The sequence below is a fragment of the Hirundo rustica genome, chromosome 12 (assembly GCF_015227805.2).
Source record: "Hirundo rustica isolate bHirRus1 chromosome 12, bHirRus1.pri.v3, whole genome shotgun sequence".
Taxonomy (NCBI): domain Eukaryota; kingdom Metazoa; phylum Chordata; class Aves; order Passeriformes; family Hirundinidae; genus Hirundo; species Hirundo rustica.
Genome location: NC_053461.1, coordinates 13,500,925 through 13,517,521, shown reverse-complemented (window position 1 = coordinate 13,517,521; position 16,597 = coordinate 13,500,925). Strand labels below are relative to the sequence as shown.

The following is a 16,597-nucleotide window of genomic DNA, read 5'->3' as shown; positions in this document are numbered from 1 at the left end:
GAAGAAGCAGAACTCTCCAGAACATCGAGAGCATACGATACAATTCAATGAGGAACGCATGATGGAGCCAGGGTTAGCTGCACAGAGAAACATTTTAGTGCCTGAGTCCTGCCTGGTTTTGCTGTAATCTGTTGCAGTTGATACTAAAGCCTTATAATGATGTTAGTTTATAAAATATTGATAGGTAATATGAACATCTAGCAGATAAGGATACCATGGGTTACAAGCTCATCAGCAGATAATACTCTGTTGAAGTAATACTCAACCTGCTGAACTCTGCCTACAATATTTGAGACCTATTTGTGAAAGTATCTATTAATTCCTATTAAATATAAAAGGAAGTTTCGTACAAAACACGGCCATAATGGGTATACATATAATATCAGATCCCTTTTCCAATACTTTTTTGTCTTTAAGCACTTGCTTATGCCCACCAAGATCCTTCTGTAAGTAGAAATGTGTACACTAGGACTTGTTGGATTCCAGGGCATTCCTTTGGTTGCCCTGGAAGATAAAGACCTGGGCAGGAAGGCTAAAATTCCTCTCTCCTGAATCTCGTTACTTTCTAAAATGCTTCAAGTCTGGGCCTCAAAACAGTGCTTTTGGGCTATGCTGTGAGCTGTGATAGTTGTAATGACGTATTGTGAAACCAATCCCTTCCCTTTACACAAGGTGAAGAGAATTTTTTAAAATCCACTAAGTAGTTAAGAGTGAAAATAAAAGATCTGTGGATCCTTTGTTTGGACGTCTGCTGCCATCCAGGTGAGGAAGACTGTGATGGCCCCAGCATTGCAGAGGTGCTACCCTAGAGGGGATCTGGATTTAGAGACACAATTGTCCAAATCCAGCATGGAAGACCTGACTATAGAAATAGGTATATAAGTATTCCTCACCAATGAAAAGATGAGCTACAAACCTGCTTCCTGCTCTGTACCATGGCTGGGACAGACCCTTAGATGTGTGGTTGCAGCCTACCTGGAATAGCAGTAGGTCTTTCTCCATATTGCTTTGCAAAATACCTTGTGTTCTTCTCAGGAAACTGGAGTCAACAAAGCAATGGATAGGAAGGCTTTTAGTGATTGGCTTATCTTCTGATATTATAGCAGTAGATAAAATTGAACAGAGAAATCCCCAAACCCACAAGACCCAGAACAAACCCGCTCCCCGAACAACAACCTTTTCAGTCATTAAGTGGGAATAACATGCACCAATAGGATTATGATGCCTGCAAATGCACCGTACTAAAACAAAATTAGTTTAAAAGGCAGGGACAATATCATCATCAGGTAGCTTTCTTGCAGAGTGGAAAATAGCTTTAATAACTTCATTGTTGGAACTAGTGTAAAAATATAAAAGCTCTCCTCTCCCCCAGTACAGCAGTGAGTGTGTTAAAAGCATGACCTCTGGGTCTTGAGGGCTCTTTTGGTGTCCCCAGCCTACGAAAAATGAGGGCTATGGCACACAGCTGGAAATCAGCAATGCAGAGTGTTGAAATCTCATTTAGAGGTGGGTGTATTTCAGAGTACAGAACCAAATGGGAAAATTCATTATATGGGAAGTTAATGCATCATGCTGCCTAGGAAGGATGCTGAGAGGTGGGACAGGAAAAATCAATAAAAACTGAAGTGCAGGCAAAATGTGGGATAAGAGCTCCAAAAGGCAAAGAATCCAAAGTTAGTATTACCTTTTTTGGACGTGCTTTTTGGATTTACTTAGAAGGAAATTACATAATGGGACTTTATTTGGGGTAGGAACCACTGCATAGTATTAGGAAGAAAAGAGGGTGAGACATGATTCAAGCAGAAAATTTGGGCAGGGGTAGCTGTGTGCTCAGGGCTGTTCATTGCTGTCATTAAATGCTTGGCAATAACAAATATCTGCTCAAAGCATCTGAAGTGGTGAGTTCTAAGCCATTTGTGAGAGAATGGACTTTTCTGATCTGGCTCAAAGTCTGTGGGGGTGAGCTGCCCCAAAACAATTCTGTGAACAAACTGGAAACCACCAGGAAAGCATTGGACTGGGTCAGCATTTTGTGCCATGTGTCTGTGGCCTTTTGCAAAATTACCTTTATCATCTTGTGCATTGTTTTTTTTACCCAGCTACATGCATTGGCAGGGGCATAAAACCAGAGAGAAATAAGGGCATAAAAAGTGGGGGTGTACTAGTATTCCTTATTTAAGAATTATGGTGTAATTTGAGCTACTTTATGTAATTTATATTAAATTTCCATGTTCCTTTTGCTTGTCATTTTGGAGCTTGTTCTGTTTCCTTTTATCTTATCTTTTATGTGACAAGATTCCAGGTTAGTATCTTTTTTTGGCAGTTACATACCTTATCTTTGTGGTGGAAACCAGCACAACAAGGTGTTTCAGAAACTATTGAAGCTGATGAATCAAAGACCAGGCATTGATCTTCACTGGGGACTGGAGCCCTGGCTGATCAGACACCTGTGGAGAAACTGGAGGAGAATTTTGACAACTAGAGAAAACTGTGTTGTAAAAGGGCTCTCTGCTCATCTGATCAGATAAGCTCAAATCAGTTATTCTTCCTAATACACACTGCTAGGAGGTCAGCAGTGCTTCTGAAGTCCATATAGGATCTATATCCTGAGAGTAAACAAGCCACCTGCATCCTTTTTATTTTAGAAAACAAGGGAGGGGGAAAAGAAGGTGCAAAGATTTACTTACGGCCAATTTCACAGACTGCAATCAATTTACAGGTCACTGGGAGACTTTCAGGCAAAGGCATAACATATGTCTAAGAGGCTCAAAGTAAGAGGCTATCTAGAAAATTGGATTTAAGTTATAAGGAAGCTTATTTAAAGCACCAAAATTCAGAAGGCAGAGCCTTTCATAACCTAAGGCAGTGAACCTTTAAGAGTTTTTACAATTCCACCCCAGTCCAATAAAGCAGTTTTTCAGCTTGAAGTCTAGTATTAAGCAGCACCAAGGACTTTCCTTGCTAGTTGCAGAGTGTGATAACCTTTCTATACCTAGATAAATGAAGTCTCACCTTTTATTCTGTGTCACCATTTTTATACAGCCACATACATTACAGCTACAAGCCAACAGTCTGTTTGGGTCACAGTCACACTGTGTTCAGATTCATGACAAAATGATATTTAATTTAAATGACATTAAATGATATTTTAAATTAAAATGTTCACCTGATGGTTGGACTCAGAGTTTATTCAGTTCTGACACTGAGCCAATACCATTGAAGGCAATGATTTGGACCTGTGAGGAGAATGAAGCTGTGTGGCGCTGATGGTCCCATCAGGCTGCATGTAATGCAGATAATGAAGGCCTCAATTTCTTGTTTTTCTGTGGTTTTCTGTTCTTCTTGATTGTGTGCTGATGGAACACGATAAGCACCTTGTTACAGAAAAATGCTCATTTATGTAGTACATGCAGGACATCTCCATTCCATCCCTCTTATGCATCCCACAGGAGCCCCAGAGAAAAAAACAGCCAGGCTCTCCTTAAGAAATCATAATTTCCCTCCCGTGCATTGGCTGAGAGAAGAATAAAGATCTCATTTTTTTCCTGCAATCAAGCTCATCAGCTCTCCCTTTGCTTTTCCGTCTCAGCAGGGAGCTGGGAGGGATCACAGCCTTCTCTCATGGAAGGGACCTGCAGCATCTCAGAACTCTGACTGACAGAACCTCACGTTAGGAGACTCTGGGGGTTTTTGTGATGCGTGGCTGAGGAGCCACTGTTCCTCTGTTATGATGTGAAAATATTTTTAAAGAGTCTGTACTAGATTGATTATTTGGGCTTTATTTGGAGGTTCCCACTGTTGCCTCAGTGTCTCATTCCCTGCCTGAGCAGTCAGGGAATGCTGCTGCTCCCATCTTGCAGACAGAGCATCATTTTAGAGCAAGAACCCCAGTGAAACAGATGATGGGGAGCTGTGCCATGTTCCCTATATTGAGCCTTGGGCCTGCAGCCAATAATGCCTTCTCCCAAGGCAAAAGACACATACCTTCTGCCTTTCTTCTGATCTTGACCCAAAACCTCTCAGCAGCTCCTTAGACAAAGGAACCAAGTATTTATGATTAGATCTAGTGCAAGGATATCCTGTGATATGAGACCAACAGTGTTTGAGTCGGGTAGTGACAGAAATCATGAGCTGTGCAGAACGAATGGCTCACAGACACAGAGACGGGGAAATGTGAAATATTTGAAACGGCTCCCATAAGAGACACGGAACTGAAATGCAAAATCTTTTCAAAATTCAAAACCGTAGCATAAAACACAAATGGAGCAGGCACTGACTCCTAAACAAGGATTGCAAGCCATAAGGAAGATAACAACTTTAGAAAAGAAAAGCAAGCCCAGTGACTGTCAGATTGATTGAACACAGTGTCAGGAAAGATTGCTTTGTGAGTGTTGCTTCTTAAAGCGTTACAAAGTCAGAAAGGCATCAAAAACATTGATTGGCAGCAAAGGGGAACAGAAATCACCAGTGATCAATAAGGTGGCTGCCAGCAGGTGGGGATGACATGTCAGTGCAGGAAGTACTTTGTGGGGCTTCAAGTGGCTAAGTAATAGGACTGGGACCAAGCCATTGATCAAAATTATTTTTATGTTGTAAAAAGTCTTGAAAAGAAACCTTCTGGCATTTGAATCCATTTAATAAAAATGCTGCTATTATTTGTGCCTGCTTAAGATGTCTGCTAGCAGCCTCTGGGAGCCTTAAAGGCTAAGCCTTATCTATTTATTTATTTGGCTATTTATTACAGAAGATGTTGGGATCTCCTGATACCACCAATTAATTCAGGCATATTGTTAGTAGTGAGAAATGCTAGTAAATCATATCTCTGTTACCAAAGTATTAATGAACTACTTACTACATCTTTCCACCTGGTACAGGTCTCAGCCAGGCCTCTTCCCTGAGCATTCCCAAGCATGGAATCCAAGTACTCTCTGCAAGGCTTTGCCTTTCTCTTGACCTCCACTCCTGCCTCTGTTGCTCACCAGGATGTCTCAGGAGGAGCAAGGGCCTCCTGGAGCAAATGCTGCATGACCTTGGCAGTGCAGGGACCTCTGCCCCGTTTGCTGTCTGTGCAATGGTGACCTGGCTGGCAGCAGCTGGGGGTTCACCTCAGAGGTGCTGCTGTCTAGTAAAAATGCTGTTTTTTTCATTTAAGGAGCTGCCTTGGGGTGTTCTGTAACAGCTGTTACAGAGCTGTTTTTCTTGTTCCATGGCTGCCCCAGGACATGTTCCCCCTGCCTGACCCTACCTTCCTTGCAGCTTGTCAAACTCTGGTTTTTGTCACATCTGTCAAAGATGTAAGAACAGTTATACCCTTCCTTCATGAGTGGTGATTTAAGTACAGGAGACAACCCCTACGCCCTCTCTGCTCCTGCCTCTTCCAGGCCCTCTCTCGCCATTTCACTAGGCAATGCCTCAGTTCCTCCTGTCTTTGCTCAGATCTCCTGCTCACTGACCAGCCCCGTTGCTCTCCTTTGGTCTGTCTTCAGTGGGGCTACATTTTTTTCATTTGTGTGGTTCTCCCTTCCCAAAATGAGATGGTTTTAACCCTGCTGTGAGCTGTGAGCAGTCCTGCACGTGTCTACCTTGCAGCCAGTGGGGCTGGCTCATGTTCAGCTTGCCATCCTCTCCACCCTTCAGGCACTTCCCGGACAAGCAGGATTTACACAACTTTTTCCCATATTGTTGCTGTGAAGTGTCGTGTACCCACCTACCTGTGCATGCAGGGTCTGCCATCTCCTCCATGGAGGTGGAGCAGCCAAGCTGGGCAGAGGAACCTTCCCCCGGGTGTCTCCTTCTGGCCTGGAAAAGCTACAGAGAGCACTGGAGGTGCTGGAGCATCCCCTAGAGCAGGTGTGGCAGGCTGGGAAGCAGCTCCCTGCTGCCCATCCATGAGGCAGCCCGGCTGCTCCTGGGGTGCAGCATGAGGCAGCACCACAGAGCAGGGGCAGGGAGCACCCTACAAAGTGGGGGGCTTGGCAAGGCTTCTCAGGCTGCTGTGCAGTGTCCTGCTGATCACAGCCCCCATCCAGCAGCCCGGGATGCCTCTTCCTCCCAGTCAGCCGGGACACAGACCTTGCAGGTGAGAATGCAGCAACACAAAAGGCAGCAGATGCAGTGCATTGATTTTAATCAGCAATTTTACACCACCAAGTGTTTTGAGTTATTGATGGTTTTGTCCCTGTGCAGGTGCTGCTGCGGAGGCTGAGTGCTGCCGCGTTCCTGAAGGCGCTGCCAGCCTGGGCAGCTGCCGTGCCAGCAGCAGATTGCAACAAAAATCTGTCCACAAACCCGAGTGGCTTCCCCCCAAGAACAACAAAATAGCTAACACAGCCCCGAGCACAGAACCAGGACGGGAGGTGGCGTGTGCAGCTGCCAAGGTTTTGTTGCAACGCACCGAGAGCATCGATGGCATCACATGTGCCCACCTCAGGGACAGCTCCTGGCTGGAGCTGTGACTGCTAACACACCCCGTGGGGGATATTTGCTGCTTTGTCTCCAGGATTTGGAACATCTGTACCCCCCAGTCTGCATGAGATGGGAATGAGTACATTTGCTTTTCCTGCCGTAGCACCGGGGTTAGTGAGCAATGCCGTTCATCACAGTAAATCGGGTGATGGTGGCTTGGTGGAAGCCTCTGCTCCTCCAGGCTGGTAAGCCAGAAATAGATGGAAGGAGCTGGCAAGAAAGCTCAGGGTCTGAGGTCCTGCTCAGGATGGAGACAGTTCCCCTTCCAAAAGGGATTTGGATGGGTCACAATTGTCCGGGGAGGAGCCTTGGTAGAATGGGATGGGGTTATTTACGGGCAGCTCTCTAGTAGTTGGAGATAATTAAGAAGGGAACAGTGAACTCCACTGTCACTGGCAGTTCCCAGCTGAGTACTGCTTGGAAATTTGAGATCAAATTAAAGCAGGTCTTGGATCTCATCATTCTTCCTGCACGCCTTGGACAATGAAATACTGACTCCTGCATCTGTTCCTTACGTGTACCCGATGCAAAGAAGTAAGAAGTCTGTAAATACATCAAAAACCATACTTTATTTTATGTATAGCAATACAATTTACATATTAAATAACACTATAATAGAATGATTTGATATAGTTTAACATAACAAAAAGAAGTTTCTTCAAGTTACAAAAAACCCCCAAACAAAAACCAAAAATGAACAAAAAAGTCTCCCCCAAAATAGTCCCTCCCACCCTTTCCCCGAACCAAACACCACATTTTTATTTTTCTTCTGAATGGATCAATGAGACAAACGTATCTAGTGACTGGCTAAGTCTAAATCCTGTTGCACACACTGACAATGGAATTAAAAAAAAAAAATAAAAAAAATCCAACTTTCACAATCACTGCCCCAAAGAAATGACATGTGTGGAAATCTTTTTTGGAGTGTGATGATGGCATCTCACTACCTTGAAACACAGAAGGTTTGTATTCACATAACCACCACAGAACTAGGAAGGAGGTGAAACTAGAAAAAAATTAGCTTTATATGAAAATATAAAATTCTATGATTATATACCATAGATACAAAGTTCCCAGAAGATGCTTATCTAAGCAACAAAATATTTACAGTTTTAATGACTTCGCTATTTTAAAAATGAAGGAAAAGAAAACAGGAGTACACATGAATGCTTCGGTCTTTAGAAACAATGGCTGCGTGCTAGTCTCAAGTGTTCTAACAAAACAAAAAGGTCACTACCCCAAATGTTGGAGAGTTGTGACATTGTATAAAATTGACTATCTCCTCTTTTGGAGACGCTTATTCTTAAAACTCAAGACATTTTTCTTGAAATTAATTATCCTCTGTAGAAAATGCTTCCCTTTGCAAATAGTTAACAAAAACACTAAAAACAGTTTAACAGCTAAGACAAAGTAGAGGCCAAATCTCTTTATTACAGTTCCTCTCTTTCCTTGTTTTTGCCTTCCTTCTCCTTTGATAAGTGAAGCCAATGTAGTTCACATTATTAGAATGGCAACAAGGAGAAGAAGAGCAAAGGGGTAACAGTGAATTACATCTGGAAAAAAAAAAAGTGAGAAAAAGAAAAAGAAGAAAAGCAATGCAGTAGATTAACAAATAGGCATTTTCCCTTCATATAAAAATTCACTGGCACCATTTGAACATAAACTTCGGAACAAAAGATCTGATGTCAAAGGACATGAATTTGAGAAAGACTGCTAAATCTTCAAGACAACTACATTTTTTTTTAAAATTAAGTTGGTTTTGTTTTGTTGAGAATTAGTAGCATGTATCTTTGGTAGAATCCCTATCTATACTTTTTAGCTTTTAAATAAAATACATCAGCTTTAAAACAGGTTAATGAGAAGGCAGTTGTGCTGTATCATAAAGATTCTTCTCCTAATGTACCAATGCATCACTCTGTGTTCAAGCAATTTGAGCAGTCAGAAACTGGAAAAACTACTGAAAATCTGCAGATCCTGTAAATGACTCCACTAACCTGGAGGAGACCCACAGTACAGAACCAGTCACTTACAAGGAAAAGTTTAAGGGGTTTGGATTTTCCTTTTTTCCTGTTTCTAGATTAGTGTTTGGACATAGAAATACTGACAAATGCTGTTTAAAATGAATTCTTTAAACAAAAATGAATTCTTTAAAATTCTCTAGACATTGATCTGGCAGAAGACTTGGTGCTTAGTCTGCACACCTGAGCAGTCCCACCGGCTCGCCCAGACCTTCCTGCCAAAGCCAAGCTCACACACAGGAGTGTTTGGAGGATGGGTTATTCTGAGCCTGCCACCTATTTCAGATGTTCAGATCACACAGCAGCTTTCCAAGCATTCCCACATGGAAAGCTTGGCTGCTTCTATGGTCTCAAGACACAGTTCACATCTTTCACACGGTCTGTGGGCACAGGACACGTGCAAGACATGGAGAAATGATATTTTCTAAATGCAGACACGTGTGTGCTTCAGTCCTTCTGTTCCTTATTTCTCAGGGCTGGTGCTGAGGACCACACTCTGCAGTGATAAAGGAAATGTTCTCAGATTCTCTTAATCTGCAGAGCTGCACATTGCTTGGGAACCTTTGATGCTTGAAAGACATCCTGACTGAATGGCAGGAGCTGGGTACAGCGGAGGGGTTGGGGTCCCAAAGGCAGGGTGGTGATTTGCAGAGCAGGACTTTGGCTGGACACTGGTGGGAGCATCATGAGAGTTTATCAGTGCCCATCTCTGAGCAGACATTGCTCCTTCTGCCACTCACTCAGTCCCAAGGAAAGGGTGCAAACCTGTGTAAAAGAGCAGAACTGCACCTGCTTACAGGAGGATAGATTTGGCTCTTCTGTGTGCTTAATCTTGACCTTCACAAGCTTTTTCTAGCTTCACCCCTTCAAGCCTCGTGCATCACTACCATCTATTGGCTACCTGGCAGTCAGCACTGCACTTAACGTACAGCTGGAGCTCCCTTACAAAACAATCCATGGAGAACTCAGAGAACATCAGAGTACATCATTTCCCCATGGATTAAATCCCAAGAAAGTATTTCAGGTGTTGGAAAATGCCAATGCAAATGCATAGATTTCCAAAGCATCCACCAAAGTTCAACCCCCGTAGCCTTCATTCACTGATGTTTAAAACTTGTGAAAAGGTAAGGGATTAAACCAGGGGTATCCAGGCAGTGTGTCACAAACCACAGTTCTCTTCCATCATGCCAGTGAAATGAAAAGTAATCACCTGAAAGTACTGAACAAATCCAACCTCTTGATGCCTGCAGTAATCTTTGTGTCACTCAGTTGTCAAGGTTTGAATTTCTGACTTGTTCCTACACCTCCCCAGGAAGTTAAGGTATTTAACTGATTAAACTGATCCAACTCATGAGTCCCTTTGTGCTACCAGCTGGCATTGGCTGGGTCCAGCTTCAGACTGGGGGCACAGGGAGGGCTCAGCAGCCTCTGAGACTGATGTAGGCTGGCCAGAAAACCACTCAGCAAAACCTTCCAGCCCTTGCAGGGAGCAGCACTTGAGAACTTACTTAAACCATTCTGTTACTGGGGTGTAGTGACTGGAGGGCCAGTCCTAACTCCTACTCACTCCCACCTCCATGCAGTGCAAAGGGGATGCAAACTACAACATTTTGAAACATTCTGCATATATTTTATTTGGATTAGCTGTTGCTGAACAGCTTATTAAATTGCGATCTCCTCACTGAAACCATGGGCTTATTAAACTGTTTGGCATTAGCAATTATTGGGATCGCTTGGATGGAGGCGTTCAACAAACTGAGAAGTAACAGGTGACGGTGTAAAAGGTTGCTGATGAATCCCTGAATACTTTGAATTGTTCTCTTAGTAAGATAAAAGGCCAAATGTTAGCACATACCAGTTTGCTCAGCTCCTCTGCTCTCAGCGAGGCCGTATCAGTTTGCACCTTACGTGGTTCTGAACCAACATCTCTACTCTCAATATCCTTTTAGGCAGTTTGCATTCAGCTTCCTTGTGAGTGAAAATACACAGAACCTTGCCAAATGTCTGTATTTCAGCAAGACTGGACTGGCAGAAATTAATAGGTTGACATTTCAATGAAAAAAAAAAAAAAGCTGTAATATTTTGACAAGTCCTGAAAAATTACAATGGATGATGTTTTCTGTAGTTTAGAAGTGAAGGAATTAATGCTTCATATAAGGGATAGTGCCTTTAACTGTCCACCAAAGGTCAGGATAGCTGAAATCACATATTTCCTTTTCCAGGTAGATTCAATAACCCCTCCCTATTCAGCCAAGCTATGAAGAGCACAACTAATTTTAATTTTCAGGAGAATTAAGCATGTGCTTACTTCTTTTGTTAAACATGGACTGACCTTGTTGAATTGCAACCAAATACAAAGGAAGAGGGAGCCAGTGAGGATGTAAACTTAAATGCTCCAAACAATAACTATTTACATAATCTGGGGGAAACCATTCTATTGGCGTGGGAGACAAAACACAATAAGCTAGGTTTGTGCTAAAGAATTAGTCTGGCAAAAAAAAAAGAGGGAGAATGTAACTTTATAGGTAGTTTTTTTATTAGTTTGCTTCACCAGTAAATATGGATCAGTACTTTATGGTTTAGCACTAAAGTATGAAAATTACACACCTGTAAAAATGGCATCTAACAGTTATGAAATTAAGAAACGCCTGTCATCATGTAACATACCATTAGGTGTGAGGTCATATTCAAGAAATAGTAAGGAAATTAGATGTGTTTAAAATATTGAATAGCTTAGTAATGTAAAATATTGCTACCTTTAATATATCTGAAAACTGGTCTGATTTTGGGTTGTCGTAGATTTCTCACTGTATTGGCTCTGATGAAAATAAAACCAAAATACTTTCCCGTCACAGGGCTGGTTAAAAACCAAAACCAACATTTTCCTGAACACATGGGGTAACTTTGAAATTGTAAATTCAAAACTCATCACCGCATCCCACATATGAATTGCATCTAATTTATAATCATATTGCATGTAATTTATATATTCCATGTGAAGCACGTCTCAGGCCTATTTAGTGTACAACACAGCAATTTGAAACAATACAGAAATAATTGTTTCAGCTCCACAAGTCTGTTAGACCTTCACTGCAGCTAATAATCACCTGCCACATTTTGTCAAGAAAGGATGAACACTGCTCATCCACTCCACTGGAATGCAGAACACCGTTACCAAAACTCTGACGTGGTCACTAAATAATAAATATGGTACGAAGGGCTAGAGTATCTGTTGTAGAAAGAATCCATCTGGCCTAGCATTCAAGATTTAAGATTCGAGGGTCACTGTAGTTAGCAAAACTTCACTGCATTTGAACAAAACAGAAAAAGCCTATGTTTGTTGTCATGGAATGTCACATCAGGGCTTGTCTTGTATTAGGATATTATAGGCAGTAACACTGATCATATAGTGCAAACTAGATAAAATTGCGTTTCACTGTGTGAAATAAACAGAGGTGCAAATGCTCAGTAGGATACCATTAAGACATAAAATGGCAAAAAATAAATATCAAAACTTTTATCAGTGTAAAAAAGTAATTGGGTTATTGTATAACCTAGAGTCTGGCAAAAAAGGCCTCAAAAAAGTTCAGTCTTCAGAAGTTCTACAAATTAAGTGCCTTTTCAGGTTTCCAATTAGACAAGAGACTCCATGCTTTCTGCGGGATCAGATTCGTCACTGGCCATCACGGCACCGTTTTTGTCCAGTGTCATGGGACCGTTTCCATTTTCCTTAGTGCTGACCAAGCTTAGCATTGCCTTATAAAGAAACTGGTACTGTTCCTGGAAAAGAAAGAACAACTTATTTCAATCCTTTAAGTGTACATAAATGATTGGCACTTTAATTCGGCATTTCCAGGGAAGGTCATGGGTATTCATTACCAGCAGCACGCACATAGCAAAGAAATAGACTTAGAGCAATTACCTCTGTTCCTCCAGTTTAACCAAACTCCAGTTTGGGTAGACTATTTCTGATATACCACTAAACACTTCAGGAGGGCAGGACAAAACCTGAGGCCACAGCTCAGCCCCAGGTCACTCCCTGGGTGACAGAACCTTGTACCACACACGCTGAGGCAGGGGAATTGCTCTTGCTGGACACTCAGGGAAGAGCCTCATCTGCCTGCTGCTTCACCTGCCCTGAGCAACCCTTCAGACTGCAGCGTGCCAGGTCTAAAGAGCACAGCTGAGCTCACAGGGCTGGCAGGCAGATGGTGACAAGATGGAAGGTCCTTTTCTGCTAGGACTTGTCTGTATGATGCTCCCCTCCAAAGTATGAGAAATAAGTTTAAGTGCAAATCAGAGACCAACAGTGTGGCTTGGAGGTTACGAAAAAATGACAACTACACAGAAGAAGTTCAAATGCAAATTCTGCTTGGTAGCAGATGCTGTAGGGCTTGATAACATACACAATGCATGTTTTAGTTTGTGCTCTTGGTCTCAGATGAAAACCTTGTAAACCATCTATTTATAGTCCATGTAAAGACTTACAATGTCTGTAAATACTCCAGGCCGCATGAGATTTATCATCTTTGCCACCTGGAAAACATCGACAGCATTTTCATTCTCCAGCTGCTGAGAGAGAGTGGTAAGGGCACATAGAGTTCCTGCTGACACAGCTCCATACCTGGAAAACCAAACCAAAATGAAGAGTTACTCAAACACAACCCGGGCACTGACACGGAGTCACGGAAGTGTTGTCATAGTCTTATCTGATTATTGTAGTTCCTCTCTGTATCTACCAAATGCTTGTTTTATAGTTGCCAACTTTTTGTAATTTTAATTTATAGAAGAAATTTGATGGTACAGCAGTCATCTCAGGCTATCTGCACTATTCAACACAAAGAACTGTATCAGCAGCAGAACATGAGCCACTCCAAAACACTCAGTCTGGAGTCTGTAGCACTGAAATGAGTTCTCCTACACCACATGGGCTGAGAGCATCTGTATTACAGTGGAGTGTATTTTAAATTCATTAGTGGGAGCTCAAGCAAAACATGAGTGATTAGAAAGAAATGAGACTTTGCCTCTTCCTCCATATCTGACAACTGCAGAAAACTAACATGGCTCTGTGGTGCTCACAAGTAAATGGGGCACATCTCAAAGTCTTGCCTAGGTCTGATTCATCGGTAAAGGCAACATCCCTGAGCCAGGCACCCAGGAGACATTACAGATTTTGAAGAGTAAGAGTTGAGCTGTGTTGTCACATAACAAAACCCCAAGCAGCAGTTATTCATCAGGAGCACGACTCAGTCCTTGAGATATCCTTGAAATACTGGTCAGGTAGAAACCTCACTGCTGCAAGCCTGGGGGTGTGCTCAGGCCATAGGTGCGGGTGTGAGGCACACCATGAAGGATCCTACACGAGGGCTTCTGAGGAGCCTCCGCCCTCCTCTGCTCTCCTGGTACTCAGGAGACTGAAATTCTGTCCTGGCTCTGTTCTGTGACTATGAGAAAGTCTGTGTTTAAATGTTCCCACTGGTAAATGGGGTCATCAGCGCTGACCTGCTCTCCAAGCCACTTGGAGAGCTTTATATGAAAACTGAAATAATCAGCAACGGCTGCAATACCATCTTGTATTGTGAGATTACCACGAGGATTTGTACAGCATTGCCATGGAAATCAAGACATATGCTGACTTAATTTTATATGATTTTTGCAAACTCTAGTTTACCTAGAAATGGGAAACAGAACTCAGATCACAATAGATGTGCTCAGTTGGATGTGAGGTCTAGAGGAGAAGCAGCAGCACCATACAGATGGCTGTGACTTGGCTACAGGGGCAGTGGACAAAGTGCCCAGTGCACGTACCTGACAGGACACAACTAAATCCTTCTGAAGGTGTAATGGCATCCTTTTCACTTGGGCTGGTAATTTTCAGTTCCCGACAATCTGAAGACTTTTCTTGCAGAAAATTATGCAGCAGGTCTTTATGTAGTTGCCTACACTTGGGCAGTTACATTTAAAAATCTTGACAACTATCTCAAGCTGGAATTTCTGAACTTTTAAAAATGTCATCAAGTTCATCCCACCATGTACTTCCTAAATACCACATGAATTTAGTTATCTGCAAATTCCTATATTTGGAATTAATCTGTGGTTGTAATTATGAGTGGATTATGTGATATAGTTGTTGCATGTAGCAAAGGGAAATTTTCATTTTCAGCTACATTTCCTTAGACTCCAATGAAAAGCAAAATCCACATTATATATTAGGCATAAAGATAAAATCATTGAAAATGACAAATAAACCAAAAAAGCAATGTACAGAAAGAATGACTCAGCATTGCTTCGAATGCAATTTTGATTTTTTTTTTCATCTAGCAATGAAATGCCCAAATCAATAATGTTTCTAATTTTGTAAAACATAATCTTAAATACTGCAAGAGCAGCAGAACTTCACTTCAGACTACCCAAAGCATGAATATTAAAACCAGCCTGGAATTAATCAGTGCTGTTGAAAGGCAACAGAGCTGAAACTCTGCAGCAGGCAGGAGGAGGTGGTGGGAGAAAAACTACTTGCTGCAGGCCCAAGGCACCATTTGCAGGAGTCAGCTGGGAAAAACCTGTTGCAGCAGCGATGCGTGGACGTGCAGGGAAAGCTCCAGCAGCACTGGTGGGTATGAACGTTCTGGAACCCAGCACAGTGCCTGCTCTGACCACTGACACACCAGAGCGTGGTCATGAGGCTTTTGCAAGGATTCCCAGGACCTTCCCAGTGACTGTGTTTTGTGGCAGTGACAAAGTCCCACAGGCTGAGCGCAGGGGGGCTGCAGGTACAGCAGGTGCTGGTGCTGGCCTGGTGCTCGCTCTTAGGACAACACGACACTGTCAGAAGCTGGGCCTCCTTGGGATTTTAAGCACAGAAAGACCCCAGGAAGTGCTCTGCCCACCAGCCAACAATCCCTCCAAGGAAACTGGGTCACATCCAGGCTCCAGCCTTACTATAATGGTATTTTGAAGCTCCATAATCTATACAAGTAATAATATGCAATGCAGCATTTAGCACCCTTTAACTGAGTGTTCAAGCACAGCTGGTGGGACAACGCTCACCACTGTGCCACTAGAGGCAAGTGCTGGGGCATGCTGGCCCGGAGTTAGTGGGCCCCCTCCCTCCCACTTTTACGCAATGTTTTTTGGCAAGCAAAAGGAGGAAGCAATAAATCTGCTTTTAGAAGACCTGGGACCTTTACCTCAAGATATTTCTGCTGCTCATTGTGAGACACAGCAGAGCCGAGCTTGTTCTGTCTTACATGGCACATGAAACCTGATCTGTTAGACAGGAGCTTGGGCTGCTTTGAAACTTGCTTCCATCAGCTCATATTAGGCTGCTTAGAGCCTCATCTAAACCAAAGCTCTGCTGGGTTCTGAAACAGGTTGTAGGATGTACTTGGGATACTTCCAGGAGCAGAAGAACCCAAAATGCTTCCAAAGCAAACAGCCTCATCTCCTGAGTCCACCTAAGGTTATAACCAACACAAATTACACTAAGCAAAATGTATTTGGCCTCAGATGCCAACTGAAAACTCATCCTTGGATGTTTATATATATTCTTAATCTGTTCCCTGACCACTAAACCCCACCTACTCCTGGACTATTAAACCCCACCTACTCCACGCAGGAATGGACGTCAGTCCTAACAAGTGTCTTTCAGCTGAGTGCACGATCTGCACACAAACGGGAGAAAAGTGGTGACATACTCATCATGAACTATGGTGGGGCCATCCCTTGTTAAGGCCTCTTCCTTGATTACATTGATAAGTTCAAAGGTACTGCTGATGGGAGCGTCAGGGTTTGGCCATTTGGGACACTGAAAGTGGCGGACTTCCAGAACGTAGTCATCCTGCAACGACAAACCAGCCTGGCATTAGCTTCCTCCACTTCACAGGCATCCACTCCCGGACAGAGAGGGCAAAGCCTCACTGCAAACTGAAGGGAAACGTTCTTCTTCCCAACAGTTTACATAGAAAGAGAACACGCAGCTCCAGCATGTCTGTAACAGGGAGCACCCTAAAATAATGCAAGTTTGACAAAAATGCTAATCAAGAAAAGGTTTTGTATTTGAATTCAGGGCTCACATCAAACCTCACTCAGAGTCCTTACGGCTCAAAAGTCAA

At 42.9% G+C, this 16,597-nt stretch overlaps 1 protein-coding gene across 1 annotated transcript in view; it reads right to left on the bottom strand.

Annotated features, from left to right (window-relative positions):
* Positions 1–7,146: 7,146 nt before the first annotated feature.
* The window catches only part of PTPRG (protein tyrosine phosphatase receptor type G), a 395,690-nt gene continuing 386,239 nt past the window's right edge, over positions 7,147–16,597 (bottom strand). Inside the window, exons 27-29 of the mRNA XM_040076808.2 lie at positions 16,181–16,323; positions 12,972–13,107; positions 7,147–12,263 (exon numbers count right to left, since the gene is read on the bottom strand). Coding sequence (XP_039932742.1) covers positions 12,117–12,263; positions 12,972–13,107; positions 16,181–16,323 — 426 coding nt within the window. The 3' untranslated portion in view covers positions 7,147–12,116. The remainder of the gene's footprint in view (positions 12,264–12,971; positions 13,108–16,180; positions 16,324–16,597) is intronic.